This window comes from Euphorbia lathyris, chromosome 9 (assembly GCF_963576675.1).
Source record: "Euphorbia lathyris chromosome 9, ddEupLath1.1, whole genome shotgun sequence".
Classification (NCBI taxonomy): domain Eukaryota; kingdom Viridiplantae; phylum Streptophyta; class Magnoliopsida; order Malpighiales; family Euphorbiaceae; genus Euphorbia; species Euphorbia lathyris.
The window spans coordinates 15,045,228-15,068,690 of record NC_088918.1 but is presented as its reverse complement, the minus strand read 5'-3'; the positions used below and the strand labels follow the sequence as shown (position 1 = coordinate 15,068,690).

General features: G+C 35.5%; 2 protein-coding genes across 3 annotated transcripts; one reads left to right on the top strand and one right to left on the bottom strand.

Annotated features, from left to right (window-relative positions):
* Positions 1-1,278: 1,278 nt before the first annotated feature.
* Positions 1,279-7,687, top strand: LOC136206587 (homeobox protein knotted-1-like 1). Of its 2 annotated transcripts, XM_065997696.1 has the most exons (6): positions 1,279-1,375; positions 1,679-2,024; positions 2,365-2,478; positions 4,449-4,596; positions 6,492-6,745; positions 7,211-7,687. In XM_065997696.1, the coding sequence occupies exons 2-6, from the start codon at positions 1,764-1,766 to the stop codon at positions 7,406-7,408; spliced, it is 975 nt and encodes a 324-aa protein (XP_065853768.1). In that variant the 5' UTR covers positions 1,279-1,375; positions 1,679-1,763; the 3' UTR covers positions 7,409-7,687. The 2 variants fall into 2 exon arrangements, with proteins under 2 accessions (XP_065853768.1, XP_065853769.1); XM_065997697.1 differs by lacking the exon at positions 1,279-1,375 and having other exon boundaries at positions 1,393-2,024.
* Positions 7,688-21,810: 14,123 nt separating this feature from the next.
* Positions 21,811-23,102, bottom strand: LOC136206357 (nicotianamine synthase). The gene has a single exon (XM_065997382.1). The coding sequence runs from the start codon at positions 23,055-23,057 to the stop codon at positions 22,056-22,058; it is 1,002 nt and encodes a 333-aa protein (XP_065853454.1). The 5' UTR covers positions 23,058-23,102; the 3' UTR covers positions 21,811-22,055.
* Positions 23,103-23,463: the final 361 nt, after the last annotated feature.

The following is a 23,463-nucleotide window of genomic DNA, read 5'->3' as shown; positions in this document are numbered from 1 at the left end:
AGCTGTAATTGAGCCTCCATTAGCTCGTTATGGAACTCTTGCAGATTTGTAGGATAACTACGAAAGTTGCAGTAGGATCAGTTTGTTGCAGCTGAATGACAACTTTCAAGGTATATGTTGTGAATCTAAATGGTAATGTTAGCTTGGATTCTGGGCTATCATTGTATCTTGCTTGAGGTGGACAACAAAGTGTGCGTGAAGCTCATTTCTCATGCTTCACCCTAACCGAACGAGTCTTCTACTATGATCATTGACATTATTAAGCTCATCAATAGGAAGTGGAATGTCTTGCTCAAACGTATGTACAAAGAAGGAAACTGAAGTGCGGATTGACTTGCTAATTACAGATCCTCTCTTCCTCTTGGTATGAAGCACCGAGACGGGTACGCATACGGGTGCGGATACATGTACGGATATGGCAAACGACATATCTAAAAAATATGAGATATGGGTACGGCGGGGATATGACAAATTTTATACATAATTAATAAGATATATCATTTATAATGAAAATTCAAAAGATAAATAAATATATAAATCACAAATCATATTCATAAAGTCATTATAAAAACACAAATAATACTTTCAAGTCATTATAAAATCACAAATAACATCTATAATATTAACTAATAAGTCATTAATTCATAAAAGAGCACTGGAGAGATTTTCAATTTTAGTTTAGGGTTCAATAATCATGAGATTATTTCATTTTAATCCTTATATTTTCTGAGTTTTTTTTAAAAAAATCCTTATACTTTCAAAGTTTTTTTAAAAAAAAAACCCCTAAAATATTCCCGGCGTGTCCCCGCGTATCCCCTCATTAAAAAAAAAAGAAAAAAGAGGATACTTTCTAGACGTGTCCCGTACGTATCCCGCCGAATCCCCGTACCTAGAGTATCGGATACGCGTACGGTGACCTCCGAAAAATATCAGTGCTTCATAGTTTGCATATCTTAAAGAGACCTTCTAATGATATGTGTAAGCTAGTTTGAACAAGATATTCTCTTCCTAGGTTATTAAAAATCTAATTTTTACCGAAAATGAAATAAATGTCACACGTGGGAGGAAGAATATTTACGAAAGAAGTGTCGCATGTAATTTATAATTTACAGGCAACATATACCCATTAGCCATTATGAGATTGTACTGTTATCTAGTGTGTAAGAACGTGCCTTTTCTTTCTCATTACTGAACCCCACCTTTTTCTCTCTCAAGTCTCTTCCTTGGAAAAGAAAGTCATGTCCGGTCTTTTTCCAACTTCAACTTCCACTTCTTTCTATCTCTTTTCCCTTCTTCTCCCCCTTCTCTATCTCCACTTCTTCTTCTTCTTAGATTTTCATTCTGCAACTCCCACCAGTAGTTCTTCATCTTTCAGGTCTTTTTTTTTCGATTTATTCTGAGAAACTGTACGAATTTAGCTCTATGCTTAATAGAAGATAATTAAACTGTGCAATTTTAACTTAATGTTTATTACACGGTGCAATTTCAAACCCAATTAACAGAAGAGCCAAAAGAGAACTCATATTTTGGATCTTAAAGATTAGGTTTAAGATTGCACTAAAACTAAATCGGCTCTTTCCGATTAGCAGAAGTTATCCGTTTATTTATTTGGGATGTTTAATCTTCACACTTTTCTTGCTTTCTCAGGGCTAAAGTTTTGATCTTTTTACTGTTGCAGTTCAGATCATCATCATCTTCTTCTTCTTGGGTTTTTCTAGAGTGCATTCAATGTAAAATTTATACAGAAAATTCATAATCTTGATATGGAGGATTTGTATAGGATTGATCCAAGAAGTATATACTGTTCAGATAATATTATTAGCTACTATCCTGCAAATATTAGTGTCTCTAGTAGCAGTGAATTTCAGAATTCCGGCGGTAATTTCGTCCAATTTGAAGGTTCAGGAGCTTATGATAATCATGGACAAGTTTCAGAATCAGATATGTTTGATCTAATCAAGACACAGATCGCCAATCACCCTCGTTATCCTGACTTATTAGCTGCTTACATTGATTGCCAGAAGGTTCACTACTATTGCCCTTTCTTCTATTTTTAGAAACAAAATCAACTACTTTATCCATAGAGCTCTTGGTAACCATAATAATAAAAACTACTTTTTTTTTTTTGTCTAACCTATAAGTTTAACTTTTCGGATCGAACGGTTCTTGTGAGCTATGGAATACCATTCTATTTATCGGTGAAATTTTAAGTATTGTAAAAGTTTCGGTTAGAAATTAATATAAGATCTACCAGCTTTTAGTTTAAATTTACATGGTATCAGAGTATCTTGGATCCGGGTTTGAATCCTGGAAACATACATTAATTTGTTTAAAAACCTGTGAATATTTTTTTCTTTGTGGAAGGTTGGTGCACCAGCAGAAATGGCTTCATTTCTTGAAGAAATGGGGAGAGAAAATTACTCAATCCACGGTTGGTGTAGTGAGATAGGAGCTGATCCAGAACTTGACGATTTCATGGTACTTTCATTTTCTTCAACTCTTCTTTCATCTTCTGTTTGGTTACAAAGAAAATTTCAAAAGAAAAACATAAAAGATTGAGTTGGGTTGGGTTGGGTTGTGTTCGGGACTAATTAGCAATGCAGATTGAGTTGGCAATAATGTCTCGTTGAGTGAGAGTGGTGGATACAGAACATAGTTCGGGACTAATTTTACACGTGTATATAAAAACGAAAATTCTAGGCTTCCGGATACAGCAGGACTGAAATCACTCCTGATAGGGGTGATTCCGGCAGCCATGAGGGCGGGCCCAAGCCTCTCCCTTCTCTCTGCCCCTACTGAGTGATATAGCTCTTAAGTGCATCTGCAATTAAGTTTATAATGCGAGTGGTAATGAGTTGATATTCGGGGTCAAAATTTAGCTCTTACTCATACACAATCGTTAAATTGATAGAGATTATAATAAAAGCTATTATTAATAGGTTGATATTTGTTGTCAAAATTTAGTTCTTACTAATAGACAAACGGTAAATTGATAGAGATCATGATAAAAACTATTATTACTATTATTGAATCTCAATTGCTAGTTTAATATTTTGGTTCAAATGATTGTTATCTGAGTAATTCTTCGTGTTGCCTTTACGGAACTTCCCTCTTGTATCATTAAACCATCACTCATTAATACCACACCCACATTATTTGATTCCAAATTCAGAGCAATACCTACAGTACCCTCTTCAAATTCTACTAATTCACCTGGCATTACTTCATCAAGACCATAAATACGAGCAATGCCGTGCACATGTTATCATAGCTTTTTAAAACAAATGATCGCGAATTTAAATCTTCACAACTTTATTTATTAGTGGAATTTTAATACATTATAAAAATTCTATTACTCCTAACCTTACCTAAGCCTTTTGCAAAATAAAAAAACAATTTTTTTCTCTCTTTCCAGAAAAATCACTATTGATTCGAGAGTGTTTGGTTGCTCATTTTCATGTTCTTGTTTGTCTTTTCACTTAAAAAAAAAAAAGAAGAGTTTTAGGTGTTTGGTTTGTAAACTCCAGTTTGTTTTTTTTTTACCTCAAAAGTAGCATTTTACAAAAACAGAGAATACCTGTTTTTTTTGGAAAAGCAGCTTTTTTTCAATAGCAAACAACAAACCGTAATAGAAAACCGCAAACAATAACCGCAAACCATAGGTATAACATTTATATAATTAATTTAGCAATATTGTTGGAATTTCAATTAGGGATTGAAACTAGGATATCAAAACCGGTCATCATGATATGTAATTAATATATTTTAGATGATCATTTATATCATGATATAAATGATATAAAAATAAGGGTAAATATCAAATAAAACCTTTGTGGTTTCACTAATTTTCAGATAAAGGACCGTGGTTTACTTTTTGTCAAAACGATGATTGAGGTTTCACACTTTTAATAAAACAAGGACCTTTTGAATTAATGTTATTAAAACCATCTTTAACGATCTGAAAATGAAAATGTTCAAGAATTAAAGTTGTTCAATATCATATATGCTATGGAACTACATTTTCAATTTTCGATTTTCGAAAATCATCTTTTTTGGAACTTTCTCTCGCTAAACATTAACTTTCCATCTCTTTACCAAACATCATCTAAATAATCTCAAAATAAAAAAGTTGAAGAATTAAAGTTGCTTAGAATATTAGTAGTTTTTAAAATATGTCATTTTTGAAGTCGTCAAGGATGATTTTAATAGTATCAATCAAAAAAGTCATTATTTTACTAAAGTTGAAAACCTCAGTCCTTACTTTGAAAAAAAGTAAATCATAGTCATTTATCTGAAAATTAGTGAAACCACATGGGTTTTATTTGAAATTTACCCTAAAAATAATAATTGTATAAAAACAGGTCCTATTAAATAAATATTTTTTTTTTATGTAGAAATTGATATTGATATGATAAATAAATAAGTAAAGGTGTTATTGTTGTATGAAGGAATCATATTGTGATATACTACATAGATTCAAAGAGGAGCTATCTAAGCCGTTTGATGAGGCGACTACATTCTTCACCACCATACAATCTCAACTAACTAATCTTTGTAAAGGAACACTACCATTCTCAAATTCCACTAATAATGCAGGTAAGCCTTCTCAATCTCTGCATTTAATATTTTCTAATTGTAACAAGCCATAAAAACGACTGCGTTTCATGTTGAATAAAAACGTACCGTTACATTTATCATCGGTAACAAAGAAAGGACAGCAGGAGAAATGTTAAATTGCTTATACTTTCGAGTTTACTTTCCGATAGGGACTTATCCCACTTAAATTTGGATGAGTCTAGATTAAACGTGACAATTATCATATTAGTATCGTGTTGTGTCGTATAAATTACGGAACTACAAAAAAACTCTATGTTATCGTTTACGAGTTAATGTTTTCGGATAATTATAATTTTACTATATACTTATGTTAATGGTGACATTTTAAATATTTTATATTATTTTTAGATTAACATGTTAAGGCCATCTCCAAGGGCTCTCTATTTTTAGAGAGCCCTTGGAAAATCCAGCTCCAATGGAGCTGGATTTGCTTGCGGCAAAGATAATAATATTTTTTTTTTTTATTTTTTTTTAAAATCCTTTTGTTTTAGTATTGTTTAATTCAATTTTATTTTTTTATTAATCTTAGTCCATTAGGTATTATTTGTTTAATGTTTTGTTTAGTTTTATATAGTATTTATTTTATATAATATTTGTTTTAATATTTTTTTATTTTAACTATTAATTTCATGTATATTTATTTTTTGTACATGTATATTTATTATTTAGGTATTATTTTTAGACGTATTCATGTTATTTAATTTCTAATTGTAGTGTTATTTGATTTTTTTATTGTGTTATACATTTAAATATTAAATTATAATTATAAAAACACTAAATATTACATAAATTATAAAACATTTAAATATTACACGAATCATAAAAGCGTTACACGAATTATAAAAACATTACACGAATTAGAAAAACATTACATAAATTAGAAAAACATTACACGAATTAGAAAAAACAAAAACAAACTAGAAAAACAACAAAGACAACATACTACTCAATAAAAATATTAAATTATAAAACATGATAAAAATTAATAAATGGATATATTTTGATTAATAATATAAAGAATATAAATGTTATCTTTATTCAAAAAAAAAATTGTTATGTGAAAAATGAATATAATAATAATAAAAGTTTTGAAGAGTGGGTAAAATAGAGTATATGGTTGGAGAACTTTCACTGTAGCAACTCTATATTTAAAGATAGAGTAGAGAAAAATAAAGATAGAGTATGCTAAATAGAGAACACGGTTGGAGATGGCCTAATAATGACCATCTAAAAGTACGCTAATAATATTGTATTCGTTTAATGTATTTACAAATCCCATACAATTATAATAAATCTATCAATAATGAGGTACTAAATTAAATCTAAATACTATAATTACGTGTGAATTTTATTTAATTGTATCTTATACTATAGTTTTGTCACTTCTAGTCCAGACAAAAGAAAATAATGCTTTTAAGTCGGTCATGTTATCTATGTACTATTTATTTCTGTTCTATGCTTAAAACCAGCTAAAATTGCGGAGTCTTTGCTTATTTATGGTCGGTCCAAACTTTATTGCAACTTGAAAATAATGTTGAACAGTTCAAGAGATGGATCTTTTTCAGTTTTTACGGATTCAGCCCATAATATTTTTAATTTGATACATTGAGCTTTTCATCAACTGTAATTGCACACATAAGCACTTATGTTTATGAAATTAGTTAATTGGGAATATTTAGTTTATAAAATTTTAACCCATGTCAATAAAAACATATATTTTTATCCGAATATTTCAGAGAAATCAATTCAATTAGAGGAATATCAACTATATATTTAAGCTTCTGATCAATTTAATTTTATTGAGTAAGTTCGTGATCTTTTAAATGAATACATTATCTTTACAATTACCATATTTGAACCTTTTTCGGTGGCAGATGAGACGGGAGGGATGTCAGAGGAGGAATTAAGCTGCGGTGAGGTAGAAGCATCGGAGAGCCAAGAATCCTACGGAGGCGGACTGCCCGACGATAAAAATCTAAAAGGGAAGCTCTTGAAGAAGTACAGTGGTTATCTTAGCAACTTGAGAAAAGAATTCTTGAAGAAAAGGAAGAAAGGGAAGTTACCAAAGGATGCAAGGCTTATTCTTTTGGACTGGTGGAATAATCATTTCCGATGGCCATATCCTACGGTACATTTTTTTTTTCATTTTTCTGTTTTAAGATAAATTTTCGAATCCGAAATTAAAAGCGTGTAAAAAAATCACAAATCATATATTGATATATGTCGATTTTAGGAATTCTTATATTAAGCATCCGGTCTTTCATATCACTTGGAAGACCTCCAATTCACATTTGGACACGTGTAGTGTGACCCCACGTAATAATTAAAATAGTAGGGTCTCTTATAATATATGTGGGTCCGTATTACACGTGTCAAAATATATATAGGAGGTCCTCCATTTGACATGGAGAACCGGGTGCTTCTAATAATTTACCCGATTTTAGACTAATTTAACCCGAAAAACAAAGGTAATAAATAAATTTTATATATTCCTAGCCTGTGCAGTCAAATAAAAATGGTACCATTTGATAGGCGTGACATGATGCGTTATAGTATATAATAACTCTGACCGAGTGATGAAAGGTTTTTGTAGGAAGAGGAGAAGGAGAAGTTATCAAAGATGACAAGATTAGGTCAAAAGCAAATAAACAACTGGTTTATCAATCAAAGGAAGCGTCATTGGAACCCTCCTGAAGATATGAGATATGCTCTTATGGAAGGCATTGCCGGTGGTAGTAATATCGGAGGACCTTCCTACTTTGACGGTGGTGCAGTCCCCGGAGATGACTGATATTTGATCTTTTCTCTATATAACTTATTAGTACGGTAACATTGAAGATGAAAGGTCTTGAGTTCTAATTCGATGTCACTTGTTTTAGAACTTTATTGACCTTAAAGAAAAGGTTTTAAAGCATTCTTTTCCAGTGTCGAATGGAGAGGTGCACGGGGTAAGTTGCACCCTTAGTCACCAGAACCTGTCTTAAAAGAGGGTATATGGTGCTACAATTACATCCCTGAAAACTTGCATATATGTAAAGTGACTAAAACTTGATGCGTTGTACATTAATACATACATAAAATTGAATTGTTATATATTTTACATTAGGTAAACAAACTATTATTTTGTGCTATGTGCTTGAAGCCATTAATCATCTTCGATTTTATTGTTTTATCTCCTGGTTTTTAAATTTGATACATATTATTACTTTTTCATTTGTGTTTGAAATAAGATTTTTACAGAAAGTTAACCTACATTAGAGATAGTGTTTTGTTAACAAAATTTTATGTTCAATTTTGGCTTACATGATTACTAGGAGTTTAATGTATATAATTATGCTTGATAAAGGGTTGCGGTTGCAAAAAAAAAAAAAAATTACAAATACTCATCCTCAAATCGGCGAAACCACATGACATCTATATGTAATTAACTTTAATAATAAAAAAGATTAGGTCTCCTATTGCTTTTTGCCAACAATAAAAACTATATCAACGGTAACATTAGAGAGACTTAAACCAATCAGATACACGACACTTAGGTTTTATGCTCAAACGAACAACTAAATGAAATAGTGCATTTCATACCTACAAATAGATATTGCGTTTTATGACTTCACCAGTTGCGTGTCGATCGTCTTCCCCATTCCTTTGCAACTGATTCTTGGTTCTAAGATCGCACGCTGAACTTACTTCAACCCTCTCATCATCGATCTCAACCAATCACACCACATCAATGACATAATGCGACATCAGTCATTGTACAATGTTATATCCCATGTATATGTAGGAATGTTAGTTAGCGCAGAATCCGGAATCATGAATTCCTTGTATATAAATATGTATGTATTCTTCTTGATGAAATGAATGCAGAAAATCTTAGAGAATGGGAGGTTATAGGTATTAGGGAGGTTGTGAGTTGGATAAAATGTAAAAGGATTGTGTGATTGTGGAATCGGATGCAACTATAGTTATCACTCATATTTATCAACTTTTCTTTCATTCTGTTTACGGTTTGATTATTGATGATTGTAAAAAACTATTGAGGTCTTTTAATTAAAGGCATAAATCTCATTGAACCCTTAACCTATATATCCAAAATCAACTGGATCCCTATTCTCATAAAATCAGCAAATCAAATCCATATCCTTTAAGAAAGCCACCAAATTAGATCATTTTTTACAATGAGAGCTAAACGGAAGACTAAATACCATCAAACTGGACACATGCTTCAACTTTGGAGTGATAGTAGATTTATCTAAACTAAAAATTGTATTGCAGACTTATAATTGCACATGGATGTGAAAAGAGGTAACAACAAAAGTACAACGAAAACCATTGACATGTTTTGGCATGCTTAGAGCACCTCTAGTGCATTGCACTTAGTTGTTACATTCCACTAAGGGGGCGTTTGGTTCACACGAGGTAAGGGAAAAGGAATGAAGAAAAGGAAACCAAAGGAAAGGAAAGGAATAAGCATTGATTCCCCTATGTGTTTGGTTATGTTTAGGAAAGGGAATGCAATTTCAAACCTCTGGAATTTTTGAACTTTCAGATTTCTAGAATTTCAAAAAATTCTTGAACTTCAAAAATTATTAAATTCTGGAAATTTTGGAACTTGAATTTAAAAATTTTGAAATTCTGGAATTTTTAAAATTCCAGAATCCGAAAATTCTGAAACTTCAAAAATTTTGAAATTCCAGAATCCGAAAATTCTAGAATTTTGGAAATTCTGACATTCCAGAATCTAGAATTTCTGGAATTTCAAAAATTCTGGAATTTTAGAAATGCTGAAATTCCAGATATTCTGAAATTCTAGAAATTTTGGAAGTTAAAAAATTCTGGAATTTTGAAAATTCTAGAATTTCAGAAATTCTAGAATCCATAAATTCTAGAATTCCAGAATCCAAAAATTCTGGAATTTCGAAAATTCTAAAATTTTTAAAATTCTGAAATTTTAGAAATTCCAGAAATTTTGGACTTTTTAAAAATTCTGGAATTTCAAAAATTCCAGAAATTCTGGAATTTCATAAATTTCAGAGGTTTGTGGTTCGATAAAATAAAAAGAACAAAAAATTTGGGAAAGGGAATCCAATTCCCTACAAGATTTGGGGTAATGGGTTAACCTAAAGTGAGGTAATCCTATAATCTAAAATGGGTAAATGGAATGAATTTTTTTGTTAAACAAACAATAACAAAGGGAATGAAACCCTCTCATTCCCATTCCAATTCCTAAAGACCCCGAACCAAACGCCCCCTAATTAGTAACAACCAAACACTAAAAGGGTCGTAACTAAAATTGGTTTGTTACCAATTTTAGTTACAATAAAAAAATTTATCCTTTAAATCCAAAATTGGAGTATTTTATAAATCTGCTTTTTGTAAGTATAAAATTACGCTTTTAGTCTCAACAAATTATGCTTTTGGTTCTGATAAATTACGATGTTGGTCCTGAACAATTACAATTTTGATACCGATTAGATGTTACTAAACTTTGTCACTACACTCCCATAATGGTTATGGATGCTGTTAGACGAAATTAGAAACACTTCAAACAAAATGAAAGTACATGTGTCCAATTTGATAGAAATTAGCTTTCTCTGTTAACATATGTCTAATTGATGGTTTTAGTAAAGTATAGGGATTGATTTGCTGATTTTAGAAAACAAGGACTCAATTGATTTTAGGTATATAGGTTGAGGGCTTAATTGGGCTTTGTGCCTTAATTAATTTTTTATTTTTAAAATCTAACACATTAAAAAATGGGAAAATTACAGTTACAATACAAGAGATTCCTATATTTCAATAATTGGGCTAGGCTGGGCCAAAATTTACTAAAATCTTTGACCAAATGAATCGTAGTCCATAATCTCATGAGCAGATAACAATCCTGTTAAAGGAGGGCTCAATTAATATATTTATCAAAATTGAAAATTGAGAACTTAATATATTTATTTTCAACACTAGAAATTTAATTTTAAAAAAGTAGGTATTTAAATATATTAAAAAATAAATTAGAAAATTTAAGAGTAAATTACATCAAAAATCAGATTTTAATTTCTATTTATATTTATGAAAATCATTTTTTATATTTTATCATTATATGATTTTAAATCTTAAAATATCATAATATTACAACTTTGATTTTGTTTTTGTCTAGTTAGTCACTTACCGGAAAAAAATCAATTTTAAAAAAAATCTACCAGATTTAATATTTTAATAAATTTGTTTAGGAGAACAAAACTTTGACTATTGTGTAATTTTCCCAAAATTTAACAATTTAAAGTTAATAAGAGGTGTATGGAAATTAAACCAAAACTTCTCTATTCGGTTTTTTAATTCTATTTTTTTTTGTACTCGATTTGATTTTAATGTATGAAATTACTAGTGAAAGAGATCAAACTGAATTAATTTAAAGATGTAAATCTAAGTTCCCGAGCTTTGTAATGGAATGTCCATTATCATGTTTGGTTAGTCATATCCTTTTTGTCGTAATGGAAGCACAAATATATCACTTAATTTTTCTTTGTAAATTTATGTAATAGATATTACGAACAAAAGAGGCATGAATCCCCATTATTTTATTTTTTTTGGTAGAAAAGGAAAGGAAAGCAAAGCAAAACAAGCAGCTACACCGGGATTAGCCTAGGAAAGCTAACCCCAATCCTATCCTCTAAAAGAAGAGGAGAAAGAGCGAAAGGGGGAACGGTAAGGGTAGAAACACCTAACACCCCTTCATGGCCTGCCGCTGCCAAGTGATCTGCAACACGGTTCTGCTCCCGAAAAATGTGGCTGAACTCAAGGATATCAAATGAGGGCCTAAGCCTCTTAATAACTTTAATAAGGTTGCGACTATGAAGACCCATGGCATGACTACCCAAAATCATATTGATGGCCTCCAAGTTATCTGACTCCACAGAAAGCCTCTTAACACCCAGCCTAATCGCCAGCTGGATCCTAGAGAGAATGCCCCAGAGCTCCGTAGAGAAGGAAGAACCCAAACCCAAATTCTGGGTAAACCTAGAAAGCCAGGCGCCTCCCGCATCCCTAAGAACACCTCCGGCAGCAATCTTACCATTACTGAGGCAGGAACCATCAGTATTCAGCTTCACAACCCCCTTTCTCGGCCTGCTCCAGCTCACGAGGTGGACATCACTACTCGGGGAAGATCTGGCAAGGGACTCACCTTTGAAACTATCAATAATAGAGGAGAGTTTCTTCAAGAAGAACTCAGCTAAGTTAGGCAAAAGCACAGCTTTATTATCAAAAATCTCATCTGAGAACCAGTCGTTCACAGAATGGGACATGAAGGAAGAGAAAGTATGATGAGGGAGAATTTTCTTCCAAACCTCTTCACTCTTAGGGCAATCCCTCAGAGCATGGCACAATGATTCAACATGGCCTCTACATCTACCGCAAGCTCCAGAGGTCGCCAAATGCCTTCTGTATCTATCTGAGTTAGTAAGTAATCTGTCTTTTACGCCCAGCCACAGGAAGCTCCTCATGCGGTAGGGGATTTTAAGGGACCAAATGGTCTTCCAAATATCCGAGGGATTATCAGTCCTGTTAAGGGAAAAAGCTTCAAAGGCAGATTTGCAAGAATAGACTCCATTGTTAGTCAGCGCCCAGCAATGCTTATCCATGTCTTCCTCTTGATTACTCACCTTCACTCCTCTAATTCTAAGGAGAGTCTCAAGGCTAAAGAAAGAATCAAATTTAGGCCAAACCCAGTCCCCTTCAGAGTCCACCACATCGGCTAACCTCCAGTTTTGGATATCACTAGGCGGGGGGGAAGTGCACACATCCACTAAAGGTTTATCCCCAATCCAGGTATCAAACCAGAAGCTTATGGACTTACCATTACCCACATCCAGACCAACCCCCGAGCAAAACTCAGCAAAAACGGCGCTAAGCCCTTTCCAGAGGAAGGAACAATTGATAACTCTCTCTTTCGGGCCCCCAAAGATCTTATCTTTTCGATACTTACCACAAAGAAGGCGAACCCAGAGAGAGGAGGGGCATTGCCACATACGCCAAAGGAGTTTCATTAATAAAACTTTATTATTATCCTTAGCTCTCCTAATGCCCACACCCCCTGAATCTTTGGGCTGACAAACCTCACTCCAAGGCACCAGGTGGATCTTTCTTCCCTCCGTAGCTTCCCCCCATAGGAACCTTCGGTTAATCTTATCAAGATCATTAAGCACATGATTCGGAAGCTGACAAGCCTGCATGATGTGGTTGGGAGTAGCGGAATTCACAGATTGAATTAAAGTCAGACGGCCAGCGAGGGAGAGAGTCTTGGCTTTCCACGTGGCACACCTCGTATTGGCTTTGTCCAAAGTATCTTTAAAAGAAACTTTAGACACTCTCTCACTATGGAGAGGAATCCCCAGATACTTCCCAAGAGAATTAGTAAGAGGAATACCAGACAAATCACTTAATCTTTTACAAATTCTCGGATTCATATTCTTAGAGCACATCATCCTAGATTTCTGGATATTAAGTCTCTGACCAGAGGCCGAACAAAAACAATCCAGAATATCCATAATGACACTCAACTGCTCCTCATTACCTTCAAGAAAGATAAGGACATCGTCCGCAAAGAATAAGTAGGTCACCTGGGGACAGAAACTGTTGATGGCCACCGGGTGGAAACTCCCAATATCAATGGCATCTTGAATAAGGTGGGACAGCCTCTCCATAGCAATAACGAAAAGGAAGGGACTCATAGGATCACCCTGATGGATGCCCCGACCCGGAGAGAACTCCTCCGACATATCCCCATTCACCATAACCTGAAACACAGGAGAAGTAATACAAACCTTAATAAGATTTCTCCAACTGTCCGGGATCCTAGCTCTCTCCAGACTCTCCATCAGGAAGTTCCAGTTGATGCGATCATAGGCCTTCTCCAAATCCAGCTTAAGAGCCACAATGCCTTTCTTCCCTTTCCTAATCTTCATAGTGTGCACCATTTCTTGGGCAATCACCACATTATCCATAATTTGTCTACCGGGTACAAAACTACCCTGATTCTGACAAATGATCTCCGGAAGAATGCCACGGATTCTATTAGCCACAATTTTTGTAATCGTCTTGTAAAGAACATTACAAAGACTGATGGGTCTCATATGCAAAAAGGAAGAAGGCTTATCAATTTTAGGAATAAGGACCATGAGAGTTCTATTAACCAGCTCAATATCCTTAGACCCATTGAACACACCTATGATAAACTCATAGATACCCTCCTTCACAACACCCCAGTGCTTGTGGTAGAAGCCAGTTGGAAGACCATCAATACCAAGCGCTTTAGACGCCCCAATGCTGAAGATGGCATGATCAATCTCTTTTCGGGAAATAGGAAGAAAGGCACTCTGACTGATATCCTCACTGATCAAAGGAAAGGTAGCAATAGAGTGAGCCCTCTCCAGCTGAACAGGATCCTCTTTGAAAAGCTCCTTATAGAACTCCATAGCCAAATTCCGAATCACCTCATCTTCATACACCCACTCCCCATCAGAATCTTTGATAGCCTCAATTCTATTCCTCTACCGCCTGATCATAGTAGACAGATGGAAGTACCTGGTATTACGATCCCCATCCCTAATCCAGGATTTCCTAGACTTCTGGAACCAGAGAAGCTCCTCCTGCCTAAGCACAGCTTCCAGCTCCTTCTGAAGGGTTCTAAGGAGGCCATCTAAACTGTGATCAAACCTCACATCCAACCTACGCTGAACGCCCTCCATCCTTTTTAACAACTTATTCTTTCTTCTAATAATGTGCCCAAAGACATTCTTATTCCAACCAAGCACCTTCTTCCTGAACCCTTCAGAAGCTTGCAGGACATTCGAATGAGGTTTCCAATTATCTTGGACGAACTCCTTAAACTTAGGATGGGACTCCCACGCCAGCTGGTACTGGAACGGTCTCTTCCCCCTAGGCCGGTTGCCTCTCAAAAGTCTAAACAAAATAGGGCAATGGTCCGAATGACGGAACGGAAGATTTAAAACAGAACACTCAGGGAAAGAAGTCAGGGCAGCCACATTAGCATAGACCTTGTCCAAACGAACAAAGGTACTATTGCGTTTCCAAGTGAATCTATGACCCGAAGCCCCCAAGTCGGAAAGACCACATAAATCCATATTATTTTTGTGGTGAAGACATCGATTAACATAATGATTGGAACCTCCTCTCTGGTCACTCATAAGGTCGATACCATTAAAGTCTCCCGCAATAAACCAGGGCTCAGAGATGCTGCCACTCATCGAAAAGAGGATCTCCCACATCCGTTTGCGATTAACTAAGATCGGATCAGCATACACAAGGGTAGTCAAGAAGAGAGTAATACCAGAAATGCTCACTTTACAGTGAATGAACTGCTTATCGATACTAATAACATCAAAATGAATCCGATCTGGCCTCCAGAAAAGCCAGATCCCACCAGCTCGGCCAGTAGCCTCCGATCTAACACATCTCTAGTTCTTAAACTTATTAACCACCTCATCTGCTTTCTCTCCACTAATCTTAGTTTCCAGTAAAGCAAAACACGAGGGGTTAAACTGTTTAATTAGGTCATTAATATGGATACGGGTAGCCTTGCTAGCCGCACCCCTAACATTCCGGCACAACAAGTCCATAGAAAGGAGGAGACTGACCGCACCAACCTACCTAAGCCAGGTATTTACTAGGGGCTCCTGAGAGCCTCACCGAGGTACCCGCAGGTCCCCTCTTCTCTGAAAAAGCCAAGGAATTCTGGATGCTTTTTTGTTTGCCCTTTGGCTTTTTCAAGCCAGGTTTAATAACCCCCATTGGATTCCCAATTCCAGGTCCACCAGTAAGAATAGAAGAACTACCCTCATTAGTTTCCTTCATCTTTCGGGCCGCCTGAACCAGGGGGCCCCCCTGAGCTTCATTCTTGGAAGCAAAGAGGGGATTAACAGAATCAACCACTAGCTCAGAAGACACAACAGACTCCAGACCCGGCAAACTGTGTTCCATAAGCTCATCTCCCTGGACAGGCTCATGAACGTCTTCAATAGATAGGGCACCAAACCTAGAGCCAGACTTAAGAGCTAAGCTGGTACCAGCCTCCTCCCTAGCCTTGGGGATAGGCTTCTCCTTCACACTAGGGGCAGCCATAGGCTTAGAAGGAGCGGAAATCCCCTTCTTGATAATATCAGGAGGAAGATTCTGCATAATAGGAGGCTGAGTTCTACGACGAGTAGTCCGTTTAGCTACCATCTAAGGATCGAAGTTTCCTTCATTCCCTTGGTTACCTACAGAAATACTCCCACTCTCCATAACAGTCTCCTTCAAAACACTCTCCCTTTTGGGGCAACCTTCCTGAGAATGACCATAAATGCCACAATCATAACAAATGTTATGTAAGCCTTCATATTCGATAAATAACACCTTGTTCTGAACACAGAACTTAGATAATAAGGATTTCGCAAGATCCACATCCACACAAACCCTAGCAAACTTGCCCCTAATGGCACCAATAATAGTCTTATCCACATGGTGGACCTTCCCAACCATGCCTCCTATTTTGCTTAGGAATTTCTCACTGTAATACTCAATGGGAAGGCCCAGAAACCTAACCCAAGTCAAAATCCTGTTAGCAGTAGAATCATGGGGATTAAAATTAGGAACCCAAGGCCGTAAAGCCAGAACCTGGTTGAAAATAATATATGGGCCCCTCTTGATCACAGTATTGTAATCCTCAACTCTAGTAAACTTGATGACATAGAAGTCATTTTCAAGGTCAGTAATACTGACTTTCCCTTTCCTAGCCCACTAGGCTTGAATCCTTTGGGCAAAATAATTAAAGCTGATCCTCTTCCCCAACACCTTAACTATCAAAGACACCTTCCACTTCTCTCTGAGTTCCCTCTTCTCTTCCGAAGACAGTCTAATAACCGGATAAAGAGGATCATCCTGGACACCATCCTCCTCGTCCGAATCAGAGAAAAGATCCGCAGAATCCCGTACCATCTCCACTTCCTCAAAGCAGAGCTCCTCCACAACCACTCCCATAACAGTGTCTTTCCAAGACCCTTTACCTATCCCGTTATTGCCAACTGCAGTCCTGGGGGAGGCCATGTTCCTCTGTCCCTGAATATCATGCCCAGCCTCAAAAGGGCTCTGACTCGAGGCAACCTGCCCCCCAAATGCAGCCTCAGCCTGCCCAGCACTGACCGGAATAGGACAATCAATGCCAGACACAATGCTGGAAAAACCAGGCCAACGCCCAGCCCCAGCATCGGCAGGCCCCCTGCAGTGCCCGGTGCCATCGGCAGGGAGGACAGGCGCCGCACAGTCCGCAGGCGGCAACTTGCCCACCCGTCCATCCGGGATCGTCGGGAGCAAGGGGCGGGCAACTGCATCACCCGATCCAATGCGCCCACCCCCCAAACATCCTGCAACCACTGCCCCAGGCACAGGGCACCGCTCGTCCAACCTCCCTGCCGATGAATCCCCCTCCAGCGGCCCCGCCTGCGTCCCAGCCGAATCCACAAGCAAGGCAACCGATCCAGGCGTCACGCCCCTGTCCCCACGATCCCAGGCCCCTCCATCCCCCAATCCCCTAAACCGGCGCCGCATCCTGCCGGATCTAACCCATCGGACCCTTGCCAAGCCCCCCCAACCCCGCTCCCGGGAGCGGTCCCTCACCCGCTCGCCATGCCCCCTCTTCTCCATTGCATCCCCTGCCGAAGCCACAACGCCGCCAGTCGACACTCCATCCTGCACCAGATCCGACGCCCGCCCTACCCCAGCCGCCCGATCCGCCTCACCAAGATCGGAATTGCCGCCATCACCGCCCCCCTCCAAGGTCCGCCTAACCCTAGGTCTCTCTCTCTCTCTGTCTTTCGCCATCAGATCTGCGAGAGAGAAGATAGATCTGAGAGAGATAAGATAGATCTGAGAAAGAGAAAACAGATATAAGATCGAATGAAGACAGATCTGAGAGAGAGAAGACGAATCTGAGAGAGAGAAAAGACAGATCTGAGAAAGAGAAGACAGATTTGAGAGAGAGAAAATAGATCTGAGATCGAATGAAGACAGATCTGAGAGAGAGAAGATCGATCTGAGAGAGAGAATAGATCCGAGATAGAACGAAGACAGATCTGAGAGAGAGAAGACAGTTCTGAGAGAGAGAAAACAAATCTCAAAATAACCAAACCACAAACCGTAGCTCCCACGAGAAGGAGAAAACCATAGCTCCCATGAGAAGGAGAAAACCATAGCTCCCATGAATCCCCATTATGATTAGCACTTGTATTTTTATTACTAATGGCGAAATACGAAAAAAAAAATATTAAAACAAAAAAATTGTGAAAAAGAGAAAAATGAGAAAAACCGAAAACGAGAAAAAGCATACAAAAAATGAAAAAACGGGAAAAGGCGAAAAACATGAAAATGAGAAAAAACATGAAAACCACGAAAAATGAAAAATGGGAAAATACACAAAAAAAAGAGAAAAAACGGAAAAGAGCAAAAACAACGAAAAAGGCGAAAAACATGAAAAAATGAAAAATGAAAAAAAAATGTGAAAAACGAAAAAGAACCCCGAGATAAATGCGGAAAAAATGAAAATTGTATTTAACTAAATGAATATATGTATTGTAATGATAATTGCACTTTATCAATTTTATTAAAATTTGTTAGCCAACATGATAATGGAATCATTATTCCATTCCATTATATTACACATTTGATTATATTACAACATTGATTACATGACATTACATTACAACGTACCAAACGGACACTAAAATTTTAGTAGTCACATATTTTAGGAAAAAGTACAAAAATAAACCTTGTGGTTACACCTGTTTTCGATCGGCACCATTGTGGTTTAAAATTTTACAAACTGGTGCCTTGAGGTTCATTTTATTAGCAAACACATATCAAATTGACTAACGATGTTAAAAGTCAAAGGGGAAAGAGCTAATTTTGTCATTATATTTATTGATTTTATAAATTAATCCTCTTTATTATCTAATTATCACAAACAAACTCCAAAATAAAAAATAAAAATCAAATAAACCATCTTCTTCATTTCTCTTTATTTTCTTATTTTTTCTTTCTCTTCTCTCTCCTCTGATCTAATTATCCCAATCACAACCTCATCACCTGCTCCGGCAACTCCTTCACCACCTCCTTCTGCCATTACCTTATCACAATTCTACCACTCAGTATGTACTAGTTTGTCATTGTTTTATACTTTATCCCTTTTTAAGGGCTTTATGATACTTTTTTTCTAGGATTTAGTAGGTATATAAACCCCAATTTTATTCATGTTTTTATTCAATCAAATACAAACACTCCTATGGAGGCTAGGGTTTTATTCCCTTTTAGGAGTTCATCTCGTTCTAGTTTAAGCTTAGGAATTTCTATCCCTTTTGTTGGTTTAAGATTAAAACCTTCAATTTTGACCTTTCAACATTCAATAAATATCAACAAGGGAATCCCAACTAACCTTAGAGAACTACTCTCATATTTAAACTCTATCCCTAAAATAAAGGTGTCCAACCATTTTGGATTGGACACTTTTAATTTTTTTTGTAGCCCCAACATGAGAAGTTCTACTGTGGATCGGCACTAGTATTGGTCCTTCTACTCAAATGATGCCACATCAACAGTAAAAATAATGTGGTAGCATCTGAGTGGAAGGGATCAGTACTGATCCCGACCCACCGTAAAAAAATTCATTATCTTATAAAGGGGGCCAAAAGCCAATAAAAACTTACCCTAGCCTTTTAGAATTGGATCCTCCACTTGATTTTCATACCTACTAGATTTGAGTTATGAGCAAATTGGGAAAGATGTAAGATACACAATATTGTTAAGTATTGTCTAACTATAAAAACTGAATCTGACTTTCCCTTTTTAGTTGATGATAAGACAAGAAGATGATGCAATGATATTTATAGGTAGATTAATTATAGAAGAATATCCAAATTAAACACAAAAAGAAAACTAAGGGGTCTATATTTCAATCTGTTTTCTTCCCTATTTCTTATACCTTTTGATGTTTCTACCAGATAAGTCAAGGCCCCACTATCCTTATTATCAAACATAAGTTGATGATCATCAATAACAGAAATAATGTCATCATAAAAACCAGATTGGGAATGTTTGTTTCTTCTTTCTTAACTTATTTTACTTGCCAAAATAATACTTTTGCTCTTTCTACTTAGCCAAAGTTGAAAAGTAACTGTGTATAGCGACAACTAACCATAACAGTTGAACTAAACAGATCTTTCATTTTTTTAGCTCATTTTACTGTTTACTCCAAATAGTAGAAACATAAGTTTTAGTTAGGATCGACAAATAATTACTAATAACTATTTTGAAAGGAAAATCAGTTAACATCTATAGGAACTGTAAACAGTTAACAACAACATTAAACAACAAATAGTGAATTATTGAATCAAATAATCATTTGGTTTCTAAAAATAATAGATGATAACAGTTAAACCAAACAGTTTTTAAACTTCAATTTTTAATTAGTGAAATTTAATACTTATGTATCATGTTTTTTTTATTGATAAACGTTTAGGTGATGAGGGATATCTCCAATCCAAGGTGAGGAAAAACCTCAAAACCACAAAATGACTTACCAGATAATTTACATTTACTCCACTTATAGAAATTCCAACAATGATACCAGAAATCAAACTCAAATGGGGTGCCACAACCATAAGAGACATTTCCTTATACCTTTTAAAACCGAGTCGTTACAACTTTCTAGTGTGCAATGTAAAAAAAGTAACTATATGTATGAGTTATTATCTAAATTTGTTGAATATAATATTTAAAAACTTAAATTACACTAAAAATCAAAATTCAGAGCCAAATTCACCAAATAAAAATTCAGAATGCAAAATATATTATTTTGTCAATTTTAATTGAAGGGTTGAAGTCAATGATTTAGTATTACAAGGAAGGGGTTTCGTGTAAAAATATAGTGATTTACATATAATTGACAATTTCTGAGCAAGTAATTTAATTTTTATACATTGTATTTTATGATTTATTTTATTCACACACAAAGTTAAAAAAGTATTTCTTGTTATATCATATGCACAAGAAGTTGAGAAAATTATTTAACTTTATGCTATCATGTAATTAACCTATGATGTTAATTGCTTCTTTCATTTATATTATAATTATCTAGCTATTTTATTATATATAAATATGGGAATAAAGGGTCAATTTGGTTTTTACTTGCATGAAAGGTCAATTTATCTAAAGATAAAGAGATAAGATAAAAAAGAATATCATAAAATATATAATTAAGCACTTATCATTATCATTGACAAATTGAATCAACAAATAAATAATTAATTAAATATATATATTTAAATAATTAAATATTTTCTTTTCAAAAAAAATTAAATATTTTGTTCACGTGTTTTGTACTAATTGTTTTACACTAATGGCATATCTATTAGTTTAAAAAAACAAGTATTTTTTCATTGTTCGTAATTTCAGAATAGGCTTAGGGATGAAATGCGTTTAAGCTCGATATAATATTAGAGTTTTTAATTTTTTTGTTTATCCAATATGTGATAAGAATTTAGTGAAGATGGGACCTACACTGATATCATGCACGTATGCATATCTTGATATATTATTGTTGAGTAATATGGAGATAATGAGATTTATGACTATAGATTTTTGTTTTGTTAATGATATCTGAAATCCGCTAAACTTACAGGTGTTTTTTAAGCAATAAAATTGTTGTTGGATGGTTATTTTTATACGGATGTTAGACTTTCAATTGTATTGTTTATGGAAGTAAAATTCTTCTTGGATGGTTACTTTTAAAACTAATATGAACTTTAGGTGCCAATTTAATTCATAAATTTGGCAGTTTTAGTTGAATCAATAAAAAATAGCTCATCTCTACATATCGTTTGTAGTTTTTTTGACACGTGTTATTTCAAACTGATTTGTTATAAATTTACCTTTTCGATCCAAATATTGAAAATACCTCTATATTTATAGGGTGTTGTTATTTACCGCCTCTAAATTACTTATCACTGCTCCCATTTGGACAATTTTATCATTTTCATAAAAAAAAATTAAAAATGAAAAATAGGAAGTAAATATATTATGGTGCGACTCAAAAACAGATATGGATCCGACCAATAATAAAAATCGACAAATTAGTAATACACGGCTACATCTCGATTTCTCATTAGAATTTTTCATAAAGCGAACCTGATTATTCGTCACAAGTTAAACATAAACATAAACATAGTAAAAACAAGTTAATTATCAAGATCAAGAACAAACAAAGATTGAATATGAAGATCCAATTTTTTTTTTTATCCATAGGCAAATAAGAGAGATAACTAGTTAAAAGAGTTGATCCTCAATTGGGCGTGTACACACGCACTTACTCATCGATATAAATCACCCAAAAACTCTTAATGAATCATGGATCCGTCCCTGTCTTCAACGGTCAATTCCTCAACCATGTTCCCATGATTAAGCGGATTAAAACCATGAATCTCCGAACACTTGCAACAGCTCGGAAGTATAAGATTATTATTATTATTATTCGGAACAACAAGAACACCTTGTTGATCACCGGAACTCGATTGAAGTTTACGGGCTATAATGATGGAATTAATAACCTCATCAGTAGGATGAAAAACAGAAATAACCTCAAAACCATTCAAATCACAACAAGGATCAACAACAGGATAAAGAAAAGCTCTAGCACCATGAGCACTTCTCACCATTAAAATCCCACCAGGAGCCATAAATTTCCCCAAATGATCAATAACTCTAACTTTCTCCTCCTTACTCATCCCAACCAAAGCAGCCAAGAAAACCACATCAAACTCCTTCATCTCATCCCCAACATCCAAAACATCAGTACTATGGAAAAACATCCGATTCTTCAAGTCCGAATCAGGCGAAACCAGGCGAATCGCCATCGAATTCGCCTCCGAATCAACGTCAAAGTTATGGAAAGAGGTATTGGGCAGGTGTTTAGAAGCAAGAACAATTGAAGTAAGCGGGAGAGGACCAGAGCCGATGAAGGCAATCTTGTTCGGGACGTGGTGGGGGAAATGGTGAGAGAGGATAGAGAATTCGAGATGGCTCAGCTTGAGATAATTAGAGTAATATGGGAAGAGATTGAGATGGTCAAGAGGGTGTTCATAGGATGATAAAATGTTTGAGAAATGGACCTCTAAATGGCCTTCGGCTTCGCCGCAAAGTTTGATGAGATTGGCTCTCATGGATTGGAGGTTGATTGGGAGGTTTTTGACGTCGATTGAGATTGTGGGGATGCAGGTGAGGACGAGATTTGTGAAGAGGGTGTCGACATCTTTGGAGGGTTTGAGGGTTTTGAGGGAGGAGATTTGGGTGTAGAGATTGGTGATTTTGTGGATTAAGGTGTGTTCTTCTTGGTTAACCATGTCGACACTATGAGGTTTTTTGAATAAAGGGAGAGGAGAGGGAGGGTGTGTTCAGTTTGGGGTTAGAAGTTTGGAATGAGGTCATTATTTATGGGCACTTGTGGGATCCACAATGGTCTTGGGGTTGGATTTGTTAATCGGGGGTTTATTGGTTAATGGGGTTTGTTTTTTTTGATAATTATATTGAGGTGAAGAATGTTGGGATAGTTACATCATGGTTGTCTAATTCTAATAAATAGAATAAGAATTCTATGATTTCACAAAATTGTTTGTGCAAATTTAATCTACCGTTTTTAAGCCAAACCAATTTTAGAAAAAAAAAATTCGTGTGCATGTTATTTGAGGGCGAGTTTTGGCGTAACGGTAAACGTTTGTTGTCGTGTGACCAAGAGGTCACGGGTTCGAG

Bases quoted from the DNA above. Each gene is read 5' to 3' on its own strand.
- LOC136206587 (XM_065997696.1), top strand. From the start codon at position 1,764: ATGGAGGATTTGTATAGGATTGATCCAAGAAGTATATACTGTTCAGAT. The intron at 2,025-2,364 runs GTTCACTACTAT...TCTTTGTGGAAG, and splicing joins CTTACATTGATTGCCAGAAG to GTTGGTGCACCAGCAGAAAT. The intron at 4,597-6,491 runs GTAAGCCTTCTC...TTTCGGTGGCAG, and splicing joins AAATTCCACTAATAATGCAG to ATGAGACGGGAGGGATGTCA.
- LOC136206357 (XM_065997382.1), bottom strand. From the start codon at position 23,057: ATGGTTAACCAAGAAGAACACACCTTAATCCACAAAATCACCAATCTC.